General features: G+C 42.8%; 4 protein-coding genes across 9 annotated transcripts in view; 2 read left to right on the top strand and 2 right to left on the bottom strand.

Moving 5' to 3' along the window:
* Becn1 (beclin 1) overlaps positions 1 to 10,764 on the top strand; it is a 12,941-nt gene extending 2,177 nt beyond the window's left edge. For 3 of the 4 annotated variants that reach the window (XM_015495648.1, XM_015495649.2, XM_048790883.1), the window contains exons 3-12: positions 2,021 to 2,088; positions 3,382 to 3,440; positions 4,357 to 4,447; positions 4,554 to 4,690; positions 4,835 to 5,029; positions 6,091 to 6,237; positions 7,482 to 7,631; positions 8,595 to 8,655; positions 9,103 to 9,245; positions 9,966 to 10,764. In XM_015495648.1, coding sequence (XP_015351134.1) covers positions 2,021 to 2,088; positions 3,382 to 3,440; positions 4,357 to 4,447; positions 4,554 to 4,690; positions 4,835 to 5,029; positions 6,091 to 6,237; positions 7,482 to 7,631; positions 8,595 to 8,655; positions 9,103 to 9,245; positions 9,966 to 10,134 — 1,220 coding nt within the window. In that variant the 3' untranslated portion in view covers positions 10,135 to 10,764. Of the gene's footprint in view, positions 1 to 1,691; positions 1,764 to 2,020; positions 2,089 to 3,381; positions 3,441 to 4,356; positions 4,448 to 4,553; positions 4,691 to 4,834; positions 5,030 to 6,090; positions 6,238 to 7,481; positions 7,632 to 8,594; positions 8,656 to 9,102; positions 9,246 to 9,965 lie in introns of all 4 variants that reach the window. The other variant, XM_015495650.2, reaches the window with a different exon arrangement.
* A 704-nt stretch (positions 10,765 to 11,468) lies between these two features.
* Cntd1 (cyclin N-terminal domain containing 1) lies at positions 11,469 to 19,298 on the bottom strand. Its single transcript, XM_015495884.2, has 7 exons — positions 19,064 to 19,298; positions 15,401 to 15,476; positions 14,782 to 14,956; positions 13,682 to 13,844; positions 13,069 to 13,213; positions 12,341 to 12,437; positions 11,469 to 11,749 (listed from the first exon to the last, which is right to left on the bottom strand). The coding sequence occupies exons 1-7, from the start codon at positions 19,230 to 19,232 to the stop codon at positions 11,579 to 11,581; spliced, it is 996 nt and encodes a 331-aa protein (XP_015351370.1). The 5' UTR covers positions 19,233 to 19,298; the 3' UTR covers positions 11,469 to 11,578.
* A 282-nt stretch (positions 19,299 to 19,580) lies between these two features.
* On the top strand, positions 19,581 to 20,470 carry LOC107150554 (cytochrome c oxidase assembly factor 3 homolog, mitochondrial). The gene is made up of 2 exons (XM_015495656.2): positions 19,581 to 19,837; positions 20,104 to 20,470. The coding sequence occupies exons 1-2, from the start codon at positions 19,624 to 19,626 to the stop codon at positions 20,208 to 20,210; spliced, it is 321 nt and encodes a 106-aa protein (XP_015351142.1). The 5' UTR covers positions 19,581 to 19,623; the 3' UTR covers positions 20,211 to 20,470.
* Positions 20,471 to 21,162: 692 nt separating this feature from the next.
* The window catches only part of Wnk4 (WNK lysine deficient protein kinase 4), a 15,337-nt gene continuing 9,109 nt past the window's right edge, over positions 21,163 to 27,390 (bottom strand). The window contains exons 12-19 of one of the 3 annotated variants that reach the window (XM_048790853.1): positions 24,375 to 24,512; positions 23,509 to 23,563; positions 22,832 to 23,412; positions 22,691 to 22,751; positions 22,193 to 22,601; positions 21,907 to 22,106; positions 21,643 to 21,740; positions 21,163 to 21,535 (exon numbers count right to left, since the gene is read on the bottom strand). In XM_048790853.1, the coding sequence (XP_048646810.1) occupies positions 21,533 to 21,535; positions 21,643 to 21,740; positions 21,907 to 22,106; positions 22,193 to 22,601; positions 22,691 to 22,751; positions 22,832 to 23,412; positions 23,509 to 23,563; positions 24,375 to 24,512 (1,545 nt within the window). In that variant the 3' untranslated portion in view covers positions 21,163 to 21,532. Of the gene's footprint in view, positions 21,536 to 21,642; positions 21,741 to 21,906; positions 22,107 to 22,192; positions 22,602 to 22,690; positions 22,752 to 22,831; positions 23,416 to 23,508; positions 23,564 to 24,374; positions 24,513 to 27,390 lie in introns of all 3 variants that reach the window. The other 2 variants (XM_048790858.1, XM_015495654.2) reach the window with 2 other exon arrangements.

A 27,390-nucleotide genomic window follows, 5' to 3' on the forward strand; every position in this document is an offset into this window, starting at 1 on the left:
AGTGTGTGTGTGTGTGTTGCTGGGAATTGAATCCAGGGCCTTGTTCATGCAAGGCAAGCACTATACGAACTGAACTATATCCCCAGCCCTATTGTTTTTTTGATTATGGGGATCAAACCCAGATCTAATGCATTGTATGTTTTACCACTGAGCTACACCTCCAGCATCTACATTTTTATTTATTTATTTATTAGTTATAGATGAACATAATACCTTTATTTTATTTATTTATTTTTACATGGTGCTAAGGATCGAACCCAGTGCTAGGCAAGCCTCACATGTGCTAGACAAGCGCTCTACCACTGAGCTACAGCCCTTTACCTACATTTTTTTTTCAAAACATAGTGTCATTTTTTTAAATACCTTTATTTTGTTTGTTTGTTTATTTATTTTATTTATTTTTATGTGGTGTTCAGTATTGAACCCAGTGCCTCATGTGTGCTAGGCAAAAGCACTCTACCACTGAGCCATAACCCCAGCCCCCTTTACTTACATTTTTAATTGATATATTTATGTGGTGCCATGTGTTGTTTCAGTGTGTGTGTGTGTGTGTGTGTGTGTATAGTGTAATGTTCAAATCAGGAAAAGCGTGTCTGTCTTCATCAATGTTTATCATTTTTTTAAACATTTATTTTTTATTTTAAGGGTGTTTTTTCTTTTTATTTGCAGGAGGAGTTGAAACAAATTTTAAGGGTTTTTTAAACATTTATTTTTTAGTTGTAGGTGGACACAGTACCTTTATTTTATTTTTGTGTAGTGCTGAGGATTGAACCCAGTGCCTCACACATGCTAGGCAAGTCCTCTACCTCCGAGCCACAACCCCAGTCCAATATTTATCATTTTTTGTGGCAAAAATATTCAAAATTGTTTCTTCTAACTTTTTTGAGATATAAAGTACATTATTGTTATCTACCATCACTGCACTGTGTGATAGAACCCCAGAACTTATTTCTCCTATCTAACTGTAACTTAGTTCCTATTGGCTAACCCTTCCTCATCTCTCCAGCTACCTCCCCTCTACTCTTCCCCAGTCTCTAGTAACCACCATTCTTCTCTCAACTTCTATGGAATCAAATTTTTTAGATACCACATATAAGTGAAAACATGCAGTATTTGTCTTTCTGTGTCTGGTTATTTCATTTAACATAATGTCCTCCAGTTACCTTCATGTTGTCACAAATAATAGGATTTCATTCTTTTTTTATGACTTAATAGGATTCTGTTGTGTGTATATTAGCTGTACATTTTTTACAAATGGATACACTTATGTAATTCTGATCATTACGATGTGGAAAGATTTTATCTTCTCAGAAAGTTCCCACATGTTCCTTTGTTCCTTCCCGGTTATTCTAGGGGAAAGGGAATATTACCTTTTTTTTTTTTTTCCATTACTGGGGATTGAACCCAGGGACGCTCTACCCCTTCTACCACTGAGCCACATCCCAGCTCTTTTTATTTTTTATTTTGAGACAGGATCTCACTGAGTTGCTGAGGACCTTGATAATTTGCTGAGGCTGGCCTCAAACTTACAGTTCTCTTGCCTCAACCTCCCAAGTTACTGGGATTATAGGTGTGTGTCACTGCAGGCAGCAAGGATGTTAACTTTTATGATAGAAAATTTCAAATTGCTATGTATCCATCACCTAGTTTCAACAATTGTCAACACATATTTAATCATGTTTCATCTACAGCCCCATCCATTCCTCCCCACCTTGAATTATCTTGAAGCATATTCCTAACATACAAAAGTTATACATATTTCTGTAAGTATTTTTGAAAAATAAGGACTCTTTTTAAAAAATAATCATGATACCCATTACCCTTTAAAATTTTAACATTTCTTTGATCTGATTTAATGAGGAGATGGGGAAAGACATTCTTCTGTGTGTAAATAGTAACTTTAAGAAAAAAATTAAGGGTGGGGGTAATGATGAGGATATTTTAGATTCTTTGCCCATACTTCCCTAATCCCTCCAGCTTTGATAAGACGTTTCTGACTCAGAATTTTCCTTGTTCTTAGCTCCATTACTTGCCACAGCCCAGGCAAAACCAGGAGACACCCAGGAGGAAGAGGCTAACTCAGGAGAGGTAACAGATGTGCCTTCTCCCCTGTCTTCCTCATACAATAAATATGCTTAGTGGGAGATTTGATATGAAAGTACAGGCTGGATTCCTGCAGGGTACTTGTGCTATAAGAGCTCCCAGACTTTGAGGGTTAACGAAGAGTCTGGTTAACAAGAGATGATATACATGATTAGGCCACTGCAGATCATTGAAGGTATCAAAGTACTCCTAAGGTCATAGGGTTACTGAATAAGGCATCCATTAAAAAGTAGGATTAAAAGTTACTAAGGTGATATATAGGTCATTCCAGGGCATTCCTGGTTTGCGTCTGTTGTTCTAGTTAGTTTTTCACATCTACTTCTCCCATTCATAAAGGTACCTTGGTTTAGACAGTGAATTATATGATTACCCTAGACAGAAAGGATTATCAGTGTTAGAGAATATTTAATTTTTAAACTCTGACAGTGCTGGTGATAATTTGCATTGCCAAAGGCAGATGTTATGAGATTTTTTTTTTTTTTTTTAAGTACAAGTCATTTATTTGGAGGCAGATCCCAGGAAACTCTGGTAGGAAGCAAGGATGTGAAATGGGAAGTAAAAGAAACCAAGGAAGGGGATATGGTCAAGCCAGTAACACCTGTGGGTACTTTGAATTCCATCCTGTGAGATGGTGTTAAACACATATCTGAGACTTATCCTGCCTGAGTAACAAGAGGGCTGTAGTGTCCACCCACTGTTACCAGTGTGTGAGGGCAGGCTGACCTCAGGTGGGATGAAGGATTTTAATTCTGGCTAAGACCTTTTGCAGACAGTGCAGGGGCAGGAAGGGGACAGATAAAGCTTTCAGCAAAGAGGCACATGGGACTGGCAGTTGAAGTTAGCAGATGTCATATAAGATTTTGATCACATAAGTGGTATGAATATATAAATTATCCACTTTGTCTTTGCTGAGAAATTTCATTGCAGTCAGATCTGGCTTTTTCCTTGTACCATGATTTAGGGCATTTTCTCCCCTACCCCTGATTGATAAGTGTTGAGAAAATGCAAAATTAACCATAAATAAAGTATAGCATAGCTAGAAAATGCTGTCCCCCCCACACACACAAAAGCTGTCAAATGGACATGGGGCTTGTTTTCCTTTCATAGTTCATAAATATAAGGATTAGATAGATAGTAGCCATTTCTTAAGTTTTGTGGTTTTTCTTAAGTCTTGTGGTTATCAATCAAGGGTGAAACCAAGTAGTTCAGAGGCTATTTGGGAAATAGACTCCATCTCTAAGTTTCCAGAACTCTAATGCCCACCTGTTTCTTTCCCAGGAGCCATTTATTGAAACTCGCCAGGATGGTGTCTCTCGCAGATTCATCCCCCCTGCCAGGTGCCTACTACTCCTTGGCCCCTCGTTCCTTGCTAGTCAAATTTTAATTAAAGGCAGAAATTGAGACCTGGGGCTAGGTGATGTAGACAAATCATCACCCAGCCTGTTGGGTCTTCTAGAAAAAAATGTACTCCCTTATTCCTGGCCTAGTATTAAGTTTTTCATGAAGCCATTCACACAGTGGGAAGGGATAGTAGCTTAAATGTGAAGAATTGAGAAATATTGAAGGAGTGATTGGGCTCTTGAGAAGTTTGAAAATAGCAAATGTGGTCAGATATTCAGATCCTTAGTTCTCATTAATACAGCAAGTTAAAGGTTGATGACAATGAGTGTAATATTAAAAAAAAATAGTCATTCTTAATTCTCCTTCCATTTTTACTATAGACACATGTCAGTTTGTTGTTGGGTTTTTGGGGTTTGTTTTTTTTTTTTTTTTTGGTTTTGATATTGGGGATTTAACCCAAGGACACTTTACCACTGAGCTGCATCCCCAGCTCTTTTATTTTTATTTATTTATTTATTTGTTTGTTTGTTTATTTATTTATTTATTGAGACAGGGTCTCACTAAGTTGCTTAGGGCCTTGCTAAGTTGCTGAGGCTGGCCTCAAACTTGTGATCCTCCTGCCTCAGCCTCCTGAGTCACTGGGATTACAGGCGTGCACCACCATGCCTGGCCATATATCAGTTTTTGGTGCTCCCTCTCCTTCCTTAGTCCATCCAGGCCAACCTTTTGCTGTGGAAGACCAATATGACCTTATATTGGGAGAGAGGTGCCCTTGGGAGGTGAGGCTAGGAATGGATGTGTGCCTTGAAGCCCCTCACCTGGTGCTTGAGAGTCTCTGCCACTGGCAGCACAGTAGGTGGAGGAGACCTCTCTGCTCCCTCATGTGGCCCATGGGCGGGGGGCTGTCTGCAGGATGATGTCTACAGAAAGTGCTAACAGCTTCACTCTGATCGGGGAGGCATCTGATGGCGGCACTATGGAGAATCTCAGCCGAAGACTAAAGGCAAGTCGGCCTCATTCCAATGTCAAGCAGTTGAACCAATTGGTAGAGGGTGTGGCTGGGCAGGTATTATAGAGGAGACCCTACCCCACCTCTCCAACACTTCTAGGTCACTGGGGACCTTTTTGACATCATGTCGGGCCAGACAGATGTGGATCACCCACTGTGTGAAGAATGCACAGATACTCTTTTAGACCAGCTGGATACTCAGCTCAATGTTACTGAAAATGAGTGTCAGAACTACAAGTGAGTGTCTCCAGAGCTAGGGCCCGGCAACTAAGACCTGGGTCTGGAAGGCTATTTATCCCTTAGCCAAGACCTCTGCTGCACTTGGAACACACAGAACAACAGGTTCCTTTGGTAAGTATATTCTGCCTGCATCCTCGGCAGATGCTGTCTGGAAATCCTAGAACAAATGAATGAGGATGACAGTGAACAACTACAGAGAGAGCTGAAGGAGCTGGCACTAGAGGAGGAAAGACTGATCCAGGAGTTGGAAGATGTGGAAAAGAACCGCAAGGTAGTGGCAGAAAATCTGGAGAAGGTCCAGGCTGAGGCTGAGAGACTGGATCAGGAGGAAGCTCAGTGAGTGCTCACCCTCTTCTGTCTTCCTGCCCTCCAGGCACCAGGAGAGGGAAGGGTTCCCAGCTGAATGTGTCTGATTAGTTTTGTAAACTGTAGTTGGCTGTCATTTGGCAGCATGTCTGCTCCAGATCCTGCATGTTGTTTCCAGGCCCTGTTTCTAGAGGATTGTTTGGAAGGTTGTATATGAAGAGTCAGCATGATCAAGTGAAAAGGTGTTGGTTAGAGGGTGCCAGCACCAGAACACTGGTTTTGGTTCTGTCCTGGAGAGAATGGGCCTATTTGGATAATATACTTTGCAGCCATCATCTGGAAAGATGAGCCTGTTAGCCTACATTTGGTTCCTCCCAGAGCAAAAGTTTCATGGGTGTTGTTTTTTGTGGTACTGGGGCTTGAACCCAGGGGTGCTCTACCATTGAGCTACACCCCCAGCCCTTTAAATTCTGTTTTGAGGAAGGATCTTGCTATGTTGCTGAGATTGGCTTTCAACTTGATCTCCTGTCTAAGCCTCCAAGTAGCTAGGATTACAGGCATGTGCCACCATGCCTGGCTCATGGATGTTCTTGACCTGAGAGAACCCTCTGTTGAGTGGAGGACATAACAGTGTCTGCACTAAATTTGGGGAAATGAAGGAAAGAGAAAAAAGGTCAATTTTTCACAGTGATATAAAAGTTGCACTGGAAATGGTGTATACTAACTACTTAAAGGATAATAAGTGTAGAAGTGAAGTTATAGGGGCCAATTATTGCCAATTCATGAGAGAAGCCCGTCTTAATGCATTCACCTCACTTTTGAAAAAGATTGGAAATATCAGAGTTTTTTGGTCTAGTTCAGAAGAGTCTTTTTTCCTCCACCTTTACACATATGGGCCAGCTGGAATTTGAGACATTTTTTTCCTCCTAGGTAAAGGCATGTATGTTCCTCTGAGAGGGATCTATGCCAAATATAGAAAATGCTGTAACTAAATGTAACTGTAATCATTAGAATAAGTTGTTCAGAGGTGTGATTGGAGAGAAATCAGTCCCCAAACTAACAGTCTTCAATGGCCCCCTTTGCTCTTACAGGTATCAGAGAGAATATAGTGAATTTAAACGACAACAGCTAGAGCTGGATGATGAGCTGAAGAGTGTAGAAAATCAGATGCGGTATGCCCAGATGCAGCTGGACAAGCTGAAGAAAACCAACGTCTTTAATGCAACCTTCCATATCTGGTAATGAGGCTGGAGACATGTCTGGGCAGCACTGCCAACGTGGACCTTAGCTGTTGACTACTAAGTCATGGTGTCTGTCTCCCCTAAAAGAGAGACTGTAGATCATTTTCACCCCATCTAAGTTTCTGTCATTCCTTGTGATGGGATAGGCACAATCAAGGGCTTAGAATTCTAGAGCTTGGTGATATCCTCTCATCCAAGGAAAGGGAAGGATCTGAGTCTTCCAGCCACCAAGTGAGAACCTGGTCAGCTTCCTGGTAATTTCTTACCCCAAGGTCTTTCATGTATTCATTTCATGTTTTATCCACTTAGCTAGTAACTGTTGGCGTGCCTACCTTTTGTAGGGGCTGTACCAGAAAGGCCACAGCAGACAATATGCAGTCTACCTTCAGGTTACTTATAATCTGGTGGAAGGGATGGATAAATAGTAGGCAAGGATAGTACAGTATAAGAAAGGTGCTGTGGGAACTTTACCCAATTCAGGGAGGCAGCATGAAAATTCCCCCTAGAGGTTGATGGTTTAGCTGAGAGGTGAAGAAGATGTCTGCAGAGGGGGAGTTGTTCCTGGCAGAGAGAACATCAGGTGCAAAAAAAATAGGAATGAGGGCATGGTAAATTCAGAGAAATGAAAGAAGCTTATTGTGACTGAAGATTGAATGTAAAGGGGTGAGTGATTGGATATGAAATTAGAGAGTTACCATTTCCTAAAGGATCTTGTAGACCTCATTAAGGGGTTTGCACTTGATCCAAAAGACAGAAGGAATAATTGAAGCATTTTAGATGAGGAACTGACATCATTGAATTTTTATTTGTAAGGAGAGTCTTACCTACTACGTGAGAAATGACTTGGGAGAAGTAGGTTAAGGAAATTTGTCAGTAGGAATCTAGACAGGAAAACAGTGGTTGGAGAGAAGAAGACATAAGAGCAGTTGAGTTGGAGATAAGTGGACAGATTTAAGAGATTGAGGAGTTAAAATCAACAGAACTTGATGGGTTTTGCTGGGAGGGAGCTGAGAGAGAGCATTCAGTGGTGACACCCAGGTTTTTGCTTTGGCATCTGTGAAGCTAAGAGAAAGTTGATGACTCAAGTTTTGGGCATGTATTTAAAAGGCCAAGTAGAGGTTGGATACATGAATCTAAAGATAGGGAGAGAAATTTATGCTGATTTGGGAGTGAGAGTGGGAAATATCAGAAGTTTTATTAATCCCTGTATTTTCCTTCTACCTTTCTGCCTTCCTCTACAGGCACAGTGGACAATTTGGCACAATTAATAACTTCAGACTGGGTCGTCTGCCCAGTGTTCCTGTGGAATGGAATGAGATTAATGCTGCTTGGGGTCAGACAGTGTTGCTGCTTCACGCCCTGGCCAATAAGATGGGTCTGAAATTTCAGAGGTAAGAAACAGTCCTTCCTTGGGGTGTGGTGTATCTTTGACATAATCTGTATCTCCCACCTGCTACTTCTCTCTACTGTGGCAGGAGCCCTTGCTGCCAGCAGACTGAGAATTTTCTGTAGGTGGAGGCTCTGTCTCCATGAGGTTCTTCCTTTATCACAGGGCTCGTTCCACTGATAGAGCAGTCATTAAGCTATATGATGGGAGTAGTGGTCCCCAACTTGTAGTCTCCAGAACCTTAGTGTCCCTCAAGACACTAAGTTTCAGGGGTTTTTGTTGTTTTACGGTACTGGGGATTGAACCCAGGGTCTCATTCATGCTTGGCAAGTGCTCTATCACTGAGTTACAGCTCCAGCACTTTTTATTTTTAAAAATATTTTTTAGTTACAGATGGACACAGTACCTTTGTTTTATTTATTCATTTTTATGTGGATTAAACCTAGTGTCTCACACATGCCAGGCAGGTGCTCCATCACTGAGCCACAACCCCAGCCCCCCTTTTTATTTTATTTTATTTTTAAAATTTATTTTTTTTTTTATATTTATTTTTTAGGTGTAGATGGACACACACAATGCCTTTATTTTTATGTGGTGCTGAGGATCGAACCCGGATCCCGCCCATGCTAGGCGAGTGCTCTACCGCTGAGCCACAATCCCAGCCCCTTTATTTTTTAATTTGAAGCAGAATCTCACTAACTTGCAATCATCCTGCCTAATCCTCCTGAGTAGCTTGGGTTACAAGCATGTGCCACTGAAACTAGCTCAGTTTTTTCTAAATTCTAAACTAAAACATATATTAATTTTTTCAGTAAACAAAATCTTTTAAACATGGATCTATGGGCAGCTTGGAGAGAGGGTTGGGAATAATAAAAGAGTCCTTGGGTAGGATGCAGATCAAAAATCTACAATTTCTCATTACTCTTTAGGAGTCCTGTATCCATCTCTGTCTGCATCTTGATTTTAGGTATCGACTTGTTCCCTATGGAAATCATTCATATCTGGAGTCTCTGACAGACAAATCTAAGGTACTATGGGAGGCCCCTTTTTCACTGGAATAGAGTTCCTGTTCCTCCTAACTAAGTGGTTTAGTTTGATATTGGTATTATTCAGTTTCTTTCTTAAAATGAGATAATCAAAGAGTCAATGTCTTGTTCAGGCTTAGCTCTTTGGGGGCTTATAGAGAAAAATTAGGTTTTTAGAACTTGTTGAGAAGGAATTTGGGCAGATCAGAGGAGAATGTATGTACTAGGATGGAGAAGGAGTCACTGTGAGGTAAAGTACATTTCCACTGATGGGAAAGTAGTTCTAGGTGCCTTGTTAATTGTATTTATTCAAGGTTATGGAAGATACAGCCCAGCCCCGAACTTGTTGCCAGTGGATACAGACAGAATATGACTTGAAAGATTGATAGGACTTAGAACAATCTCTGGTGGCCTTTCTTGGCTTCCATCCAGTTTTCTTTTCTTGGACAGGAGCTGCCATTATATTGTTCTGGGGGTTTGCGGTTTTTCTGGGACAACAAGTTTGACCATGCAATGGTGGCTTTCCTGGACTGTGTGCAGCAATTCAAAGAAGAGGTGGAGAAAGGTGAAACACGATTTTGTCTTCCTTACAGGTCAGTATCCCCCAGTACCGAATGAGCTTGTAGTAGGACCCAGCAGAACAGAATTGAGGGACAGTCAGAACAGAGGGGAAAACACACAGATGGGGGAAAGCAAAACATGGTGTGGAAGCACGTGATACTGATGGGCAAGACGGATCCAATACTGCAAGCAAGATAGTGTGACACCTGGTCTTATAGTAATATAATGTTGTTTTTGGTGGTTTTTGGAGATTTTCTTGGCACAAATCTCAAGCCTGATTTCAGGAAGCTTTTTCCTTGAAAACTTTGAAAATATACAGGAACGCTTTGGGTCAGATTTGGAGGAGCCTTGTAATAGGTGGAAACCCTAGTTCAAGAGAGGAAGCTTACGCCACTCCTATCACCCTGAAATAAAGCATTTTTTCTTTTGCTTCCTTCACCCTTTATGAGTTCAGGGATTGCCTAGGAAAACAGTGAAGAGTACTGTAACCCTCACTTACCCCTGCTTCTGGCTTCTCATGTGTTTGGGTGTGTGTCCTGTCCCTATACTCCACAATGACAATGAGGCTCTTGTGACAGCCTTCTTGATTTTTGGCTTTCAAGCAAATCCAAAATACACTACCATTTCTCGCCAAGAGTTCTTTATTAGATAAGATGACGTGAATGGTCCCATGATCAAATCCCTGTCCATTTGCTTGAACTGACTTAACTCAGATCTCAGTTACTAATGAGTTCTGCTGTGTCCATCTGCAGGATGGATGTGGAAAAAGGCAAGATTGAAGACACAGGAGGCAGTGGCGGCTCCTATTCCATCAAAACCCAGTTTAACTCTGAGGAACAGTGGACAAAAGCTCTCAAGTTCATGTTGACGAATCTTAAGTGGGGTCTTGCTTGGGTATCCTCACAGTTTTATAATAAATGACTTTCTTGTTTTCTTAGGATACTTGTCTTAAAGGCTTTAAATTTTGTTTTTGCAAAAAAAAAAAAAAGTTTTAAATTTGGAAAATATTAAACAGCACATGTTTACAATACCAAAAGAGATAAAAGCCACTTTATTTTAAAATATCATATGACAGATAATTTCCAGAGCTACAACATGCCATGTATAGTTACCAGCCCTTGTCACAATTTTGCTCCTAATCCCATGCCTTCTCTTCCCTTTATCCCCTGAAAAAAACAACTAATTTAAGTTTGCTTTTTTTTTTTTTTTTTTTTTTTTGAGTTGAACTGAGACTGATGTGTTTTCACTGGATTTTATCTCTCTCAACTTCCTGCACTTAAAATATGAAATACAAGCTTTTGTCTCCACTGAGAGGATGAGATGTTTGAAATACACAGTTGGATAACGTGGGAAAATGACATCTAAGCTTTGCCTGGTCACCATGTGATGTGATCAGAAGCTTGAAATTTAACACTTCTCACTCAGTTCAAGTACTGAATGCCGATTTTGCTCTGTGTTAAGAATAACGTTATGAAATGGTGTTTGATACTGTTTGAGACATTATGGAGAAATTTATTTGTAATAAAATTTTGCTATAGTCTAATAACTGTCCAGAGGTGTACTGTTGAGTTTTTCTTTAACTAAAATAGAGTACTTTGTATTCTGGGAGAATTGAATTCAAGTGCAGGTATATGGAAATTCTTTTGAAACATGTTTAGAGATGGTATGGTTTTAGAAAAAAAAAAAGTAGTGAAAATAGCTATAGAGAAAGCCCTGTTTGTGTAGACCTTGATAACAGAGAGAGACATTAAACTAAGTAGAAATAAATAAACACTGTCTCCTTGATATTTAGTCAAGGTCACCCAGATAGTCTGTTTTGAGACTCCAGTTATGCTAATCTCTATATCTTATTGTCCCAATTAATGAAATTAAGTCAAAAGCTATGAATATACTCTTAAATAAAAATGAACCAACTTCACTAATCTATATCCTCCAAGCTCTTTGACACTTTTAGTTTTATATGACAAAAAGGACATTCTTATCCACCCTGACTCTCTGATGTAAGAAAATGTGCATGAATTTGGAATAACAGCCAGGTGTGGTGGCACTCACCATAATCCAGCTACTTGGAAGACTGAAGCAGGAAGATTGCCAAATTTGAGACCAACCTGGGCAATTTAGCAAGACCCTGTTTCAAAATGGAAAATAAAAAGTATTGGGAATATAGCTCAATAGTGGAGCATTTGCCTAGCATACAGAAGGTCCTGCATTCAATCCCTATTATGCAAAAAAAAAAAAAAAAAAGGAATACAAAATACAGTTCAAAAGAGACTTGGAACTTTTGTACACTGAGTATGAAAGTAAACAAAGGGAGGGGTGAGTACAGTGATGGAAGGCTGTTTATATTTGGTGGATTCAGCCTGCATCATGTGTTAGAGGAAGCAGCAGCCTTCAGAGCTCTGGCTGCCAGGTGGGGAGGAACAGGCTGCTGTCGCCCTGGAGTGTTGGCTCCCACGCTGTGAGTCAGGATTGCATAAGAGAACTCAGCAATGCTCTCCGAGGCAATACCAGTGATGCTCTGCAAATGTTCCACAACCTTCACAAATAGAGACAGATTTTGTATTACTAAATAATCTCAATGTGTTTTGTGCACATGTGCGTGTGCATGTGCATACAAACACACACACACACTGCTTGGGATGTTCTCTTAAGCCAAATATAAACTTTTTCATTTCTCTGAGCTTATGGGGAAGAGTCCAGATTCCAGTGTTTGCCAGTGGCCAGATTACATTAGGATACCTTTGTCCTGCTATTGTTGGCATGGAAATTTTCTGGTGGACATATCCCTCTACTGGAGATAAGTTTTGAGAATATAAGGGGATATTTAGGCTTTGACATTTCTTTTGGGGGAGGATATACTTATTAGACTTTAAACATAATAGTGGGTCAGAATTTTAAAGGGAAATGAACATGCTAAATTTGAGCATCTATTTCCAATTTCATAAGGGGAAAACTAGAGAAAATATTTCAATCCTGCCTTAGTTTTTCCCCTCCCAAATCCTGTTCAATCACCCCAGTTCTGGGTCTTGGCACCTATCTTTCGTAGGTTGTCTTCTGTTTAACTGATGGAGAAATGCTTTCTATTAAATTAATTCTGACCATGCTGGTCCTGCTCAGTGATGCATACCTGGCTCCAACACTCATGGTTTTGGATGAAAGCACTTGCTGCAATGATTCCTACTGCCAACAGCATGAAGTCTTCCTTTACTGAAATAAACTTTTCCCTGAGTGATTAAAATCATATTAATTTTGGAGCTAGAAAGAAATTTCCAAATCCTTGATCTTCCAACTTAAACTATAAATTGCTTATATTGATCATCTTGGATGTTTTGAGACATGGAAGGAAATGGTCAAGTAATAGCTAATTGACCTGCTCCCCTATCCTCCCCCAACTCAATTGGCATTAAAACATGCCCTCATGTCTTTGAGTGATAAGGCTTTTTATTGTTCCATCTGTCTCCCTAACAAATGTATCTGTAAGGCCTTTGAGCAGCCCAAATTTACAGTAATCAAAAACTTTTGTTCAAGTTGTAACCGTATGACTGTTTCCCCCCCAAGTAACTATAAAAACAGTCTACTAACCTAAAATTATAAGCAGCTATAAAGAAAAACCTAAGAAAGTAAGTTAATTACTTGAAGTAATTTAAATCCAGAAGTAAAAGCTTTTAGAGTTTTCCTGATTGGGTTCAGTCATCTGCATCCAAGCAACATTTAAAAAGTTAATAAGAACCAGTAACTTGTGTAGGTTTTTAGTGGTCTAGATGCCTTACTAGGGTAATTCCATTCTCCACAATCTTGTGATCTATCCCCCTTTCCCTGTTCCTGGAAGGAGCCAACCCTAGAGGAGTTGCTTACCCTTGGAGTTGACTGGGCGTAGAGTTCTCAATTGAAGCCCTCAGCAAACTTTCATATATGGGTTCATGTAGAAGATAGACCAGGTCAAGCAGGGTCAGGCAGGTTGCATGCAGCTGTGTCGCTGGGACCAAACAACCATTGTATCCTAGATGGAGTGTGAGCAGAGTAGGAAGCATTAAGTGGTTGTTCTCTAATTGTACTGACCATTGTCTTATGACATAAAGCTGTTTAGCTACTAATGTGCTTCCTGGTTCCTACATTCTATAAGCAAGTCAGTTGTAAAGGACAAAGGGACAGGTAGAGAACCTCCATCTATAGTATACATACAATTACAGTATATTTGTTCCTATCTTATGTCTCCATAAAATCAACCCTTAGATCCTGCAATAAGAAAGTACCTAGCGAGTCCAAACAGAAACCAGTTTCTGAGACTTCTGGCTCCTTCCCCTATCAGGTGCTGGAGGGAACACCTTTTTCAGTCATTTAGAGACAATATCAGCTTCCTACTGCTCCTCATTGGCAAGTTCTGCCTGCTGTTCCCACACCCCAGGCACGTATTTTTATTACCTTCTATGGAAATCTCCAACCCACATTCCTTGACACAACAAAGTACCTAAAACCTCGAGGAGCATTTCTACATATGCCAGGGGAGTGGGTAGATTGATTTGAAAGTTCAGGGACTTCAAAACATCAAGCTCTGACTCCAGCAGTTCTTCTTTAGTGTATAGATACCCCAGAGCCTGGAGGAAATTCAAGACTGTAATGTTGCTGATTATCTGAGCAAAGAAGAACAAAACAGGGAGGGAGAGAAGGATGTCAGGATATAGGTCATCTTATCTTGGCAGACTGTACTAAGTTCTTCACAGCCCAACCCATGCCTTCATTACTAGTCTCCCCTCTTGGTAATTCTCTCTTAAACTCTATGCTTATTGCACAGAATGTTTGCTGTTCCCAAATCTACCAAACTGCTTCCTGGACCTAGATCTCACTTTCTTCCCTCCCCTTCTTCTCTCACTGCCCTCCCTAACCCTCTTTTCTTGGGATTCACTCTTCTGCCACCCACCCCTACTTCAAGAAATCATATTCTCTAAATACACTTCCTTAACTCTCCAAGGCCAATGAGGTAGTCTCACCCTCTATTGTTTATATTAATCATAGCACCTTTTTACCCTGTTTGCATATTTGTCTTTTCTTATTAGATAATAAATTCCTTGAGAACACAGATAATATATTTACTGTTGTGGCCATGGTACCTAGTGCAACATCTGGCCATAGAAGAAACTCAATAAATTTAATGTCATTTTGCTGCACAGGCACTGGGTAGTCATGTGGTAACATTTTATCCCGTTTAAATGTAATACTTTTCCTTAAATGGTGATAGGTATGTTGGCAAATCAGGCATCTTATGCAAACTGTCCTTGAATCCAAGGAGAGGAAAGGTGACCTGTATGAATGATGGCATCTGTCCAGTAATTATACTTTGGGAACAGAACCTCAGGTTATTTAATAACTACTTCGGTGTGAGTGTGTGTGTGTGTGTGTGTGTGTGTGTGTGTGTGTGTGTTTAGGAGGTATGCTTAGGAAACATAATTAACACTCTGGAATTTCCACATGAGCAGTACCACCTGGCCTAGGAGTAGGTTTCTGAGCCACTTTCAATGAACTGGTTTCTTTCTAACACTCAGGTGCCCACAAGCTACCCCAGCTCCTTACTTTGTAGTGGAAGGAAAGTTTGCTGGCCAGCTGAACACATGACACCAAGCGAAGGATAAACTTATTGAAAAGCTGCTCTTTCAGAGCCCTCCAATTCTGAGACTCTGTTTTCTCATTACCCCTCAGCTGGATTGTGGCTTGCCTACAGATGTTCTCTGCCTGCTTAACCATAAACCTGCAAGGAAGGGAGAGGGAGAGGAGAGAACCCACACTTAAACAAACTAAAGGGAGTTTGTGCTTCAAACTATGCTATATTTTAACTTCTCGGGTATCAAGTGCTGGCTAAGAAATTTATACTTGCAAGTAAAAGAGAGAGGATGTAAGAGTAAGGGGCAACTAGTACTTTTCTGTTTTGTTTTTCAGTACTGAGGATTGAACCTCAGTTCTGAGTACTGAGGATTGAACCTAGGAGTGCTCTACCACTGAGCTGCTTTTTGAGACAGTCTCAAGTTGCTGAGGCTAGTCTCAAATTTGCCATCCTCCTGCCTCAACCTCCCAAGTTCCTGATATTACAGGCATGCACCGCCTCCTCTGGATGAATTTTTTTTTTTTTTTTTTTTAAGATTTAGGCACATTAGCCATTCTGAGAAGTACCACTCACAAAGACTCAGGGTTTTACCTTTCTAGGATTTCTACAGCTTGGTAGCTCACAGATTTCTCCAAACACCATTGTTCAGACAGGAGAAAAATAAACTCTGCCAAAACAGGAAAGAAGAGCTCATTTACAAAATGCAACCAAAGCTACTCTGTGAACTCTTGGTGTTGTGTAAAAGCCATGATGGGGCTGAGAAGAGGGTCAAGAGGTTAGAAAGATGAGACAGAAACAACCAAAGCAGAGCTTGATTTCCTTTGCTGCCAGTAAGGCAGATCAGAGGCATGAAAAGGAGGCTGACTCGGTCATGGGCTTCACAAGCGCCCTCAGTGGCCCAAAAGCATTCTTGTGGGTCTCAGCTGATAAAGGCCTTGGCCAATTACACATAAATATAGCAGTTACACCATGCTAGGAACTCTCAGCTTCAAGGAAGATTCTCTGATAGATAAAAACCCTAACCTCTATATTCTGTTTTCAGTGGAATATTGGCAGGGAACAGAAAGGTCCCTCCTGGGGCTGTCTTTATAACACTGTTTGTTTAGTAACCACCCTCTGGAGAACTCCCATTGCTTTACAAACAGGATTCACCTTACAGCTGGACACTACCTCCCCACCACCAGTTTGTTGGGTAAATCTATGGTGGCTGAGCCTCTCCCCAGGAGCAAACTTATTACTGTGGAGTGACTTGTCTTAAAGAGACATACCCTAAATCAGAGCACATAGTTCAATTTAGTGGGAAAGAATCATTGGGAAGGTGAGAAGACCAAGACACTTTGGCAAGATTTTAGTCTGCCTGTTACTCTTTAAAAGAACATCACAAATATAATTCTATTTAGCTGCAATATCATTAGAAGGTGAAAACAAGGGTAAATGTCCATTTTCAAAAAGCAAAGAAATCTCCTACAGACCTAAGAACTTTTAACCTTGATGACCAAAGAGTACAGATTGAGTATCTCTTATCTGAAATGCTTGGGACCAGAAGAGTTGCAGACTTCAGGGATTTTTGGATTTTGTAATATTTGCATCCCTAATCTGAAAATCTGAAATGCTCCAAAATTTTTTATGCATGATGTTGGCACTCAAGTTTTGTGTTTGGGGATTAGGGAGGCTCAATCTGTATACATGTAGTTGAATTATCACTTGTCTTTAGAGAAAAATCTCTTAAAAAAAACTATTTTAAAAAAAGACACATGATCAGTTTAAAGATCTACCCAACACACATTACACACATATATGTACAAAACCTTATTACAGACTACAGCTTTGCTAGCAATGTCCAATGCAGAATAGAATTAGTTTAAACAATTCAGAAAAAAAAAATCCCTAATTGTGTATTACTAGCCAGTCTGGACTTCAGGCTTTATTTCTTAGTAGTTTTGGGGAGTGTGTGTGTGTGTGAGCATGCACGTGTGTTTGAGTGTGTGTGTGCATGCACAGGCATGCCCACATGTGTGTGTATGTTTACATTTGTTTTGGTTTTGGTCTGAATCATCTAGGCATTCATTTCTGGTTTCCATTTTAATTTTCCAAGAAAACAGCTTGGCTTAGGAGGAATGGATGATGGTTACATCTCTCCCTCAATACTGGCTCCACCTCTTCTTCTTACAAACATATTCATATCTGCTATTAAATAAAAAGAAGCTTCCCTACCATGCTCATAAGCTGAGTCTCCATCTCTCTCCTTCCTATCATTGCTGAATTTCTTACACACCCACTGTTTCCACTTTGTCACTCACTCCCTAATTTCCTGCAATTTGGCTTCTACTTTCCCCAACTTGCTGAAATTATTATATGTCCAGATTGTTAAATATCATGGTTTTCTTTGCAACCTTCATTCCTGTTGATATTCCTAAAATGTCTGAACCTGCTGACATCATCTTTCTGGAAACTCTCCTCTTGGCTTCCAAAAGTCCTTGGTTCTGCTCCTGTATCCCCCCGCCAACCACTCCATTCCCTTCACAACTCTTCCACCTATTCTAATTCCCTCAACACAAAATGTTTCCCAAGGAAATGTCCTTGACCTGCTTTTCTTTTCTCCTACACATTCATCCTCTCCCACAGTTTCAACAATATCATTATGAAGATAACTTGCGAACCTTTATTTCTAGTTCTGACCTACTTCTGTGTGTGTGTGTGTGTGTGTGTTTTAAATGATTGGTAAGAGGGGCTGGGCTTGTGGCTCAGTGGTAGAATGCTTACCTCACATGTGTGAGGCACTGGGTTCAATTCTCAGCACTGCGTATAAATAAGTAAATAAAATAAGGGTCCAACAACAACTAAAAAAATATATTTTAAACAAATGATGGGGGGGCTGGGGTTATAGTTCAGAGGCAGAGCTGCTTGCCTCGCATGTGTGAGGCCCTGGGTTTGATCCTCAGCACCACATAAAAATAAAGATATTGTGTCCATCTACAACTAAAAATTTTAAAAAAATTTTTTTTAAATGATTGGGAGCTGGGATTATGGCTCAGCAGTAGAGCACTCATGTAGCACGGGCAAGGCCCTGTATCAGAGCCTCAGCACCACATAAAAATAAATAAATATATTATATCCAACTACAACTAAAAAATTTTAAAAATTTAACAAAATGATTGGAAAGCACCCTACCACTGAGCTCTCTCCCCAGCCCCTGATCTGCTTTTTAAAACAGCCTGTTAGAAAATTTCCTCTAGATGTTCTTCAAGTACCTTAAACTCAATAGATCAGAAACCAAAGCAATTATTTTTCTCAAAGTCACAGATCTTCCTCTTTTGGTTTTTGGTGTATGTGTTAATGGCACCATTATACTCCCAGTCTCTCAGACTCAACCCTTTGGCAGAGTCATTTTTCCTTCTTCACTTCTTTAAGTCACCTAGGGAAGAACCCTAGATTTTGCCTAAATGTTTTTAATCCATCCTCCTTTGTCATTTTCTCCATCCTGTCACCTAGGCTCCTCTGGTCTGCCTACTTCCCATCTTTCTCTAGTCAAATCCATCCTTTACATAACATCCAAAATGAGTTTTGCCAAGGCAAAAGTTACAGTCATACCACTGCCTTATTTCAAAACCTCCAACATCTTCCTATTAAATCAAATATAAAATCCTCCCCCTTGACATTCAAACTTCTACATGGAACTTCTCCAAACTACCTTTCTGTCTTCAATCCAACAACTCTTCCATGAACTCTGGCTGGTGGGCTACCCTGACCCCCACACATCCTAAGGTTCCTTCACTTTATTCCTGCTATCCCATTTTGGTAGAAAGGCTGTCCCCCTCCTCCACCTTCACCAACCAACCTTCCTTTAAGGTCTACTTCAAATGTCACAATGCCTAGACCACTCCTTAATTCTCCCTATTACCCCATCCCTCCTTTCAATCCCCCTAAAAGTTTATCTCTTATGTCACTTATCTAACCAAGCTTGTACCTAGTCATTTACCTATTTGTCCTAATACCCCCCCCCAAAGATTGCACATAGTTTGAGAACAAGGGCCACCTGTTTCTTCTTTCTATGGCAGGCAATGTCTAAGTACTCTATTTATGTTGGAGAAGTGAAGGTGTTGGAGAAGTTCATCACTATGGCCCTAGCACCCGGCAATAAAGCAGGTACAAAGTAACAAAACAATTTTTTTTGAATAAATAAAATTAAAAGAATCTTAAGGTTGGTGCCTCAAAGGCTCCCATCAACCCCACTCCCAGGCCCTGCATCCACACCCACGATCCGGGTCTCCCTGAAGCTGCCCATGCGTCCCCCAGCCGCCTGCACTGCTTGCTCATTCTGCTGGGCCAAGTGAAGCAGGGCGTCTTCAATAGTTTCTGTGGCAACAGCCCCAAACTGAAAGTCACCGAGGGAGGTCAATCTTGGCCTCATAGGTCCGTCCATATTCAGAAGCCTTTGGGGGCCCTGGGACAGTTCACTGGATCCATAAATTCTCCCCCTTAGCTTCTCTCAGAAGCCTTCAGCCACACCCTGGGTTCCTCGTCCCCTTCCAATGTGTCTGTCCCCGCCTCAAGTCTGAGGAAAACCCAATTCCCACCACAGCCTCGAGCTCTCCACAGTTTTTCCCCGCTCCAACGGCCGGCCGCGGGACCCTCAGCCAATCAGAAAACACAGCCCCTTCCCGCCATTCCGGGCCTTCGCCCTAAGGCCCAAAGCCTCGGCTCTCCCCGGGAAAGTGAATAAGGACTACAACTCCCAGCGTTCCTGGCGGTGGGCAAGGACTACTTTCCCAGCGAGCCCCGCATCCCGGCACTGCGAAGGGCGGAGCGGCAACATGGCGGCGCCGGGTGCTGGTGACCCTGTCGATGCCAAGAACGGAAAGGCTCCTTTTGCTCAGCGCATCGACCCGACCCGGGAAAAACTGACTCCCGCGCAACTGCAGTTCATGCAGCAGGTGCAGCTTGCCCAGTGGCAGAAAACGCTGCCACAGCGGCGGACCCGGAACATCGTGACCGGCCTGGGCATCGGGGCCGTGGTGTTAGCTATTTGTATCCGTCCTGATAAGGGCAGGGGAACAGAAGCGTGTGGGAGGACTGAACCAAGCATTTAATGTTTGGGTGAAATAGGGTTAATACCAGCTGTTCTATTTTTAAGGTTCTCTTTTAATGTGATTTGGGAATGATGAGGGAGTTGTTGAGGTCAGGGTTCAAAAAGAGCAGTGTGAGATTCTGGAATCACTGATTTGGGAGAATAAAGGGTGATAGGAGAAGGGAAAATCTATATTCCAAGTAACTTCCTGAACCCACCTCTCTAGATGGATACACCTTCTACTCAGTGTCCCAGGAGCGTTTCCTTGATGAGCTGGAAGACGAGGCTAAAGCTGCCAGAGCCCGAGCTCTTGCGAGGGCATCAGGACCCTGAATGGACGGACGGGCATTATCTATCTTCAATCTGGTGGAGCCCCTTCACAAGATGGATGATACCCCATGATCCTGTAGAAATTGCCTGCTCACAGCCTCACTGGCCTACTTACTGACTTTGGATCATGATTGAACCCAAGAGACTATGCATTTGGCCACTCTCAATGGAATCTTGTCTGTTTCCTATGCACTGTGTACAGTAACTCCTTTTTGTTTTTTTCCTTGCTTGAGCATATGCAACACTGGCTTTTCTCAAACTTTCTTTGTGGTTTAGCCTCCTTCACTTTCCAGAGGCCCAATCATTTGGGGTGGGGGTGGCACTTCTGTGCAGTGTTAGAACCTAAAGTGGAAAAGGTGGGGTCAAGTTAAGAATAATAAACTGAGTCATTTCTCCTGGAGCTATGCTGGGGTGGGGGGCTGAGAGATGCATGGTACTTAATGCTGGAAAGCTCCATGGGCAGCAGTTACCACAGTGGCATTGCCTCAGGGAGCTGTAAATGTTTAACTAGAATCACTTTTTCTGTGAGATCTTTCCGCCTGATTTAAGGGAGAGATCATTGGGCTGTTTGAGACTGAACCAGGTCTTAGAGGAAGGAAGGTCACTCTTCTGCCCTCTACCCCCAAGAACAAACTTACTCAAACTCAAACTTTACTGCCTTTTCTTATCCTTAGGTAAATGGATGAAGGATGTGAGACAAAAAAAAAAAACAAGCCTTGTCTTTTAACTTTCACTGGTACTGGCCTTTACAGGCTTAGGGTGGGATCTGAAGGGGATGTTAGCTTAGTCTAGTGGATCACTGACCTTGCAATTTCCTCATGACCTCTGTGGCAGGAAGCCTGCTCGGCAGCTTCCACCCTGCCTCCTATTGTGAAAGAGAGTCCCTTTAAATCCTCCCCTGACTCAGTGCACAAGACTTTGCCCCCAGTTCTAAAACATAACAGAGATTCGGTCCTTATTTCCAGCATTTTTTATTGGCTGCCACTAATTCTGATATGAGCACACCGTCTACACTCTTCCATCTGGGAGTGAGCCCTCTAGAAGCATCCGAGCTTGTGTGGGATTGCTTAGTGGATGGCCTTTGGCTGGGGAGGGGTTGGAAATGAAGATGGTAGCTGTAGAACTGACACCTCCACAAAGCAAACAGTTGCCATGTTTGACTCATAAAAAACAACTGCATTCTCCGTGCCACCCTGGCTGTTTGCCCCTCAGTACTGGAGTCTTTCTTGCCGAGTTGAGTTGGTCAGAAAAGCATCAGGTTCAGAGAGCACAAGCACCATATTGGGCCATGGTGTGGGGGGAGACAAATGGCTTCTGTTCTGAATTCACTGGAAGGAAAAAAAAAAGCACTGAAGAAAACTTGAAGGTGAGAAGAAGGCAAAAGTGCTGCCAATTACCATTCCCTGGGCTCTCCCTCCCTTGGGCCCACCCTCACCATCCTGCTAACTTCCCCGGCGAATGTCACCCCTTTGCTTGCCCGCTGCTCCTGGGAGCCGGTGCTGCTGCCACTTAGGGAGTTCCTTCGCATGATGCCTGGGAGCAGGATGGGGGAGAGAGAGCACTAAGTGAGGGAAGGGCCAGTGAGAAGAGGGAAGCTAGTCCCCTCAAATCAAGAGGCAGACCCCAGGGCCTACAAGAAAACTGAATTGATAAGGAAGGGGTCTTGGGAAAGATGGAAACTGTGCAGCTGCAGTCTCACCAGGGCCTGGGGGCTCTGAGCGCTGCAGACTGTTGCGGCGCGAGGTAGGGAAACTGCCCTTGGAAAGGCGACGCTGGCGACTGGACAGCATAGCTGCGGGGGCCACAATACCAGGTGGGGGCTGCTTCCCAAGTCGGCTGTACAAGTCCTCAATTTCCTTTTTCTGTAGTGTCTGTAATGTTTCCACCTCTGACAAGTGCCTGAGGATGTACCAAGGGCATGAGAGAGCTCTCCCATGTTGTTCCTCCAAGTTCACCTGTTGCTCCACCATCCTCCCCAGACTCACTTCTGCCGAAGATTCTGCAGCTCAGCCCAGAATTCCTCATCTTCCTCACTGCTTTCTGACTCCTCACTGCTTAGACACAGGCTGCTGTAGGAGTAGTTCATCCACACTGGGCTGGGATGGATCAGGGGTGGGGGGCTGCCCCCAACTCGGGGTTCCTTCCCATCATCCCCTTCCTCCTCAACTCCATCCCCCAGACCCTCAGTTGCCCTGTCACTCTCAGCCAGAGCCTCCCTGGTCTCTGGCCCACTTCCAGCACCATCCTCTGTGTCTGAACTCTCTGAGGTCAGCTGAGGAGTTGGAAGCTTTACAGAACTGGAGAGAGTTGGGGATGTTGGTTGCAAGGAAAGAGGTTCCGTTGGTTCCTTAGATGAAGTCACATGGAAACGCCCAACAAGCTGTGGCTTTCCCTCTGCAGGAAGACAAGGAGAGAATGAAGAGAGAGAGAAATCTGGTAGGATATAAAGCAGATTGGGAATAATGGGCAGGCAGAGGCCTCACCTTCAGAGATGGGTGCCAGTCTGGCTTCACCCAGGAGTGGCCAAGCAGGATTTGGGGAGGCCTACAAAGTGTGGGTTCATGAGGAGGGAAATGATCCAGAATGGAGACCCCCCTAATCATCCCTCTTGATTTCCTACTTACCTCACTCTCCCTCTCGGCTGCTTGAGGTGAAAGGCTCTCCTGGTCACAAGGAACAAGGGCAGTGGACAGGCTAGGCAGTGGATCAGGAGGGGCTGGAGGAGACTGGGAAAGGAGCCCCGGGGAGGGGGACAGCAGGGACTGGGCCACAGTCATCACAGCCAGAGAGAAGGCACTAGCCAGAGAGAGGAGAGGGGCTGCTGTAGTGGAGGGGAGGGGAGAAGGGGAGGGGCAGAGAGGAAAAGAAGGAGGATTAAGAGTGAGCTGGGAACAACTAGGAGAGAATGGGGGTGGAGAACTGGTAGGGAGAGAACTCAGAGGAAATGGAGAGGATGGAATTGGAAACTGGGATGCACTGGAGGAGAATGGAAGTGGAGAGCTGGGGGAGTGTAGAGTGGGATTTGAGGAGACCTGGGAGAGTGGGAAAGGGCTAGGATGACACAGGGGAGAAATGATGGGAAAAATGGGACTTGGAAGGATGGGGGTTCCAGGGGAAAATGGGTTTCCAGGAGACAAGGGTGTTCCAGGAGAAGTGGAGAAGGTTGCCCAGCTTCTCTGTTCTGGGAAGGTGCTGCACTGGGGCTCTGCTGGGTGGGGAGAAGTAAGTGTTGAGATTCTAGTCCCCCATGCCCTATGTCCTTCCCAGAAGCAACCCTAAGAGTGGGATACACAGTACATACCAATGGATGGGTCTGGGAAGGGGCCTGAGAGGGCAGGCAGTGGTGGTGGCTCCTCCTAAGGGGAAAAAAAGGTGTGGTGGCACAGTCACAGTGGGGAAAGCTGAGTCTTAGATGGAAGGTTTCAGACTGGGATTTTTAAGCAAGGATCCATGAGCCTCTAGAGTCCAGACATGAGTTTCAAGGGATTCAAAAGTATGTGCTGAAGGGGCTGGGGATGTGGCTCAAGTGGTAGCGCGCTCGCCTGGCATGCGTGTGGCCCGGGTTCGATCCTCAGCACCACATACAAACAAAGATGTTGTGTCTGCCAAATACTAAAAAAAAAAAATAAATATTTGCTGAGTTGATATGATAGAGAGTTAGGGAGGGGTGATGTCAAGGACGACTTGTAGCTTGGCAGAACTAAGAGGAGCAGGCCANAAAAAAAAAAAAAAAAAAGTATGTGCTGAAATATTTAGGGGTAAAGGGGCATGAGGTCTGTAACTTACTTTCAAGTGGCTCAGAAGAAAATTATGTATATTTATATGTACGTACACATACATACAAACAGGGAGGGGAGAGAGGAAGAAAGAATGATAATGCTGATGTCATGAAACAAAAAATTGGCAAATTGCAAATTCTCTGAGTAATTCTTGCAACTTTGAAAGTCTGAAATTATTTCAAAATAATGAGCTAAAAGAAAAGTATGCATTCAACACTTTTTTTTTTTAACGAGTCCATGGCTTTCATCATATTCTCAAATGGGGTAAGAGCCACTGTTTCAAGGTCCCAGAGGTAAAGAGAAGTTAATCCAAGGGGACTGTGGAGGAAAGAGTAGTGAGCTCTGGCAGAAAATCCATTCTTCCTGGAGATGTCCAGAAGGGCCTGACCTGGGGGCTTAGTGCATCTTCAGCAGACTCAGAGGGGCCATTATCTCTCTTCAACAGGGTCTCTACTCGCTGGATAATCTCCCGAATCCGGCTCAGGAATCCATCTCTCTCCGAAGGCAAAATGAACTCATTATACACCTAACAAGGGTTAATAGGATAGGAAGGATACTCAGTTATCTCACTCATCCCTGGCCCTTGCTCTTGCTCTTTAAAAACCAACCATTCGCAGTGCCATTTCTGCCAACCACCAACCTAAAACAAGTATTTACCAATATCTATTATGTGACAGACTAACACTCAAAGGATGCATGTACTGTATATACAAGATGCCTTACATATATTATCACATTTAACACCAATAACTTTCTGAGGTCTGTATTAACTTCCTCAGTTTAGAGTAAAGATAACCAGTGCTCAAACAGGTTGAATTCAGGCTGTCATAGGATTTGAACCCAGGTCTACTAACTAGAATCTGAGTTCTTTCTTCTGTTGCCTGGCATGCTTTTGGACATAACTCCTGCCCGCTTAGGATTTATAAACTATACCACACAGGCTTACATACACACACATGACAAAGTGAAATAGGAAATAAGGCAATAGACGGTAAATATCACATTCAACTCCACACATATTTAGTACCTACTACATGACATGCATTGTACTAGGTACCATGTAATACATGGAAACATGAAGCAAGGTCCTAATCGTGAGCCCAAAATCTAGTGGAGGGGACAAACAAACACAAAGGCTACTGCAAGTTAGCCTCATTGGTAAGGTGCTCATAGGTAAGCTGCTTATGAGCCTTTCTTAGATAAGGACAGATAGAAATACTACCCTGCGGCTAAGGAGAGCTGTTTCATGGATGTTCCACAACAAAGTGAACATACCAAACATTACTGAACTGTACACTTAAAAATGGTTAAAATTGTAAATTTTATGTTGTATTTTTTTACCACAATAAAAAGATGCTAGGGCTGGGGCTGGGGCTCAGTGGTAGAGCCCTTGTCTAACATGTGTGAGGCATTGGGTTCAATTCTCAGCACCACATATAAATAAATAAAGTCCACTGACAACTAAAAAAATATTTTTTTAAAAAAATGCCAAAAGTCTGTTATTTATCACCCTCCTCCAAATGTTATTCCCATGAGGGGACAGGTCACACAACCCTGGGAATGGGAGAACCTGGGACAACTTTACGGAGTAAGTCTTTGGAGCTGAACCTTACTTTGTTGGAGTAAGAAAAGCAACCATTTTTTGAGCACCTACCATAAGTGGCCACTTCTCGTGCATTATACCATATCATATCAGAACATCTTTGCAAAATGAATATTACAACCTGATAAGCAAATGAGATTCAGAGAGGTAAAGAAACTTGCCCAAGGGACTGGTGATGTTAACTCAGTGGTAGAGCACTTGCCTAGCATGCACGAGGTCCTAGGTTAGAGAGAGAGAGAGAGGGAGAGGGAGAGAAAGAGAAAAAAAAAAAAAAACAACTTGCCCAAGTTCACCAAATTTCAACAGAGCTGAAATTTACACTGAAGTATTTACACAAAAGCCCGCCCTTTGCCAGGCATGGAGGCACACACCTGTAATACCAGCAACTCAGGAGGCTGAGGCAGAAAAATTGCAAATTTGAGGCTAGTCTAGGCAACTTGGTGAGTCCTTGTCTCAAAATAAAAAATAAAAAGACTAGGGTGTAGCTCAGTGGTAGAATACCCTGGGTTCAATCCCCAGTGCCCAGGGTGGGAGCTTGGAGGGAACAGGGGGAAAAGCCCACCCTTTCATCTGTTCCGCAGTTTAGGCAGAGAGAACAGTAAAACAGCTTTGAGGCATAAGCATGGCACATTCTTCAAATAGTGAGGACTCAAGCATAGCTGAGCAAGCTGTAGATGTTAAAGGCCATGCTTTGTCATTTGGACCTTACTCTACAACCAAAGCAGCCACTAAAGATTTTGGGGTGAAAAGCAACAAGATCAGATCCAAGTCTCAGGAGAATTGGTAAGAAGAAAATAGAGGGGGATTGACCTTGAGTTCAGGGGCAAGGTCACTTTAGTTGTATGTGGTCTGAGTGGGCATGAGAGCCTAGTAGAGAAGGCTGTAACAGTGACAGATACCTGAGCAGATGGAGCAGAGGCAAGAAGGCACCCAGCTTCTTTAGAGGACCACTCAAAAACCAGTGTGGTTTGCTGTGCATAGTGGTACATGCCTGTAATCCCAGTTACTCAAAAGACTGAGGCAAAAAGAATGCAAGTTTGAGGCCAGCCTGGGCAACTTAGCAAGACCCTGTCTCAAAATTTCAAAAAAGGGCTGGGGGTATAGCTCAGTGGTACAGAGTCCCTGGATTTACCCTGGTAGTACAGAAAAAGAAAAAGAAATCAGTAGTGGCTGGAGGGAAGACTCTAGAAGGGTTAAGTGGCCTGATGGAAGAAGACAGACTTGTGTACAGGGTGACATTTTTCTTTGTCCTAGACACAGGTGAATGACATGATGAAGATGATTTATAGTTTCTGAAGCCTGACATTTCTCTTAATGCCTTCACTGCAACATCCCAGAAGCTTCTGTCTACCTACTCTATTCTATTGAAAATAGTCTCCCACAAAGACCTTCTCCTAAAAAAAGCTAGTGTGGTCTTGCCTCAGCCTTCACCCTACATCACTAGAAACTCTCCTCACTCAGTTTTTACTAACATCTTCCTACCTCTTTGGCTCCATCTCTATGCCCTTTAATAACTTAGTTTCACCCTTCTAGAACAGGTGGTATCCGCTGAGATGCACTCAAGTCCTATATGTCTCTGACTTTGCAGGCCCATCTCTCTTCAATCTCAACTCTGTACTGATGACTTCTAAACCCACCTCTCATTCCAAAGCATACCTGTCCCCAGGAGAAAGTCCAACCCATATTCTGTTGCTATGGAGGATCTTGTCTTGGCTGTCACTCAAGCTCAATATAGCCCCTTAAAAGCCTGCTTTTAACTCTCACTCTCTCTCTCTCTCTCTCTCTCTCTCTCTCTCTCTTT

The sequence above is a fragment of the Marmota marmota genome, unplaced genomic scaffold (assembly GCF_001458135.2).
Source record: "Marmota marmota marmota unplaced genomic scaffold, marMar, whole genome shotgun sequence".
Classification (NCBI taxonomy): Eukaryota; Metazoa; Chordata; class Mammalia; order Rodentia; family Sciuridae; genus Marmota; species Marmota marmota.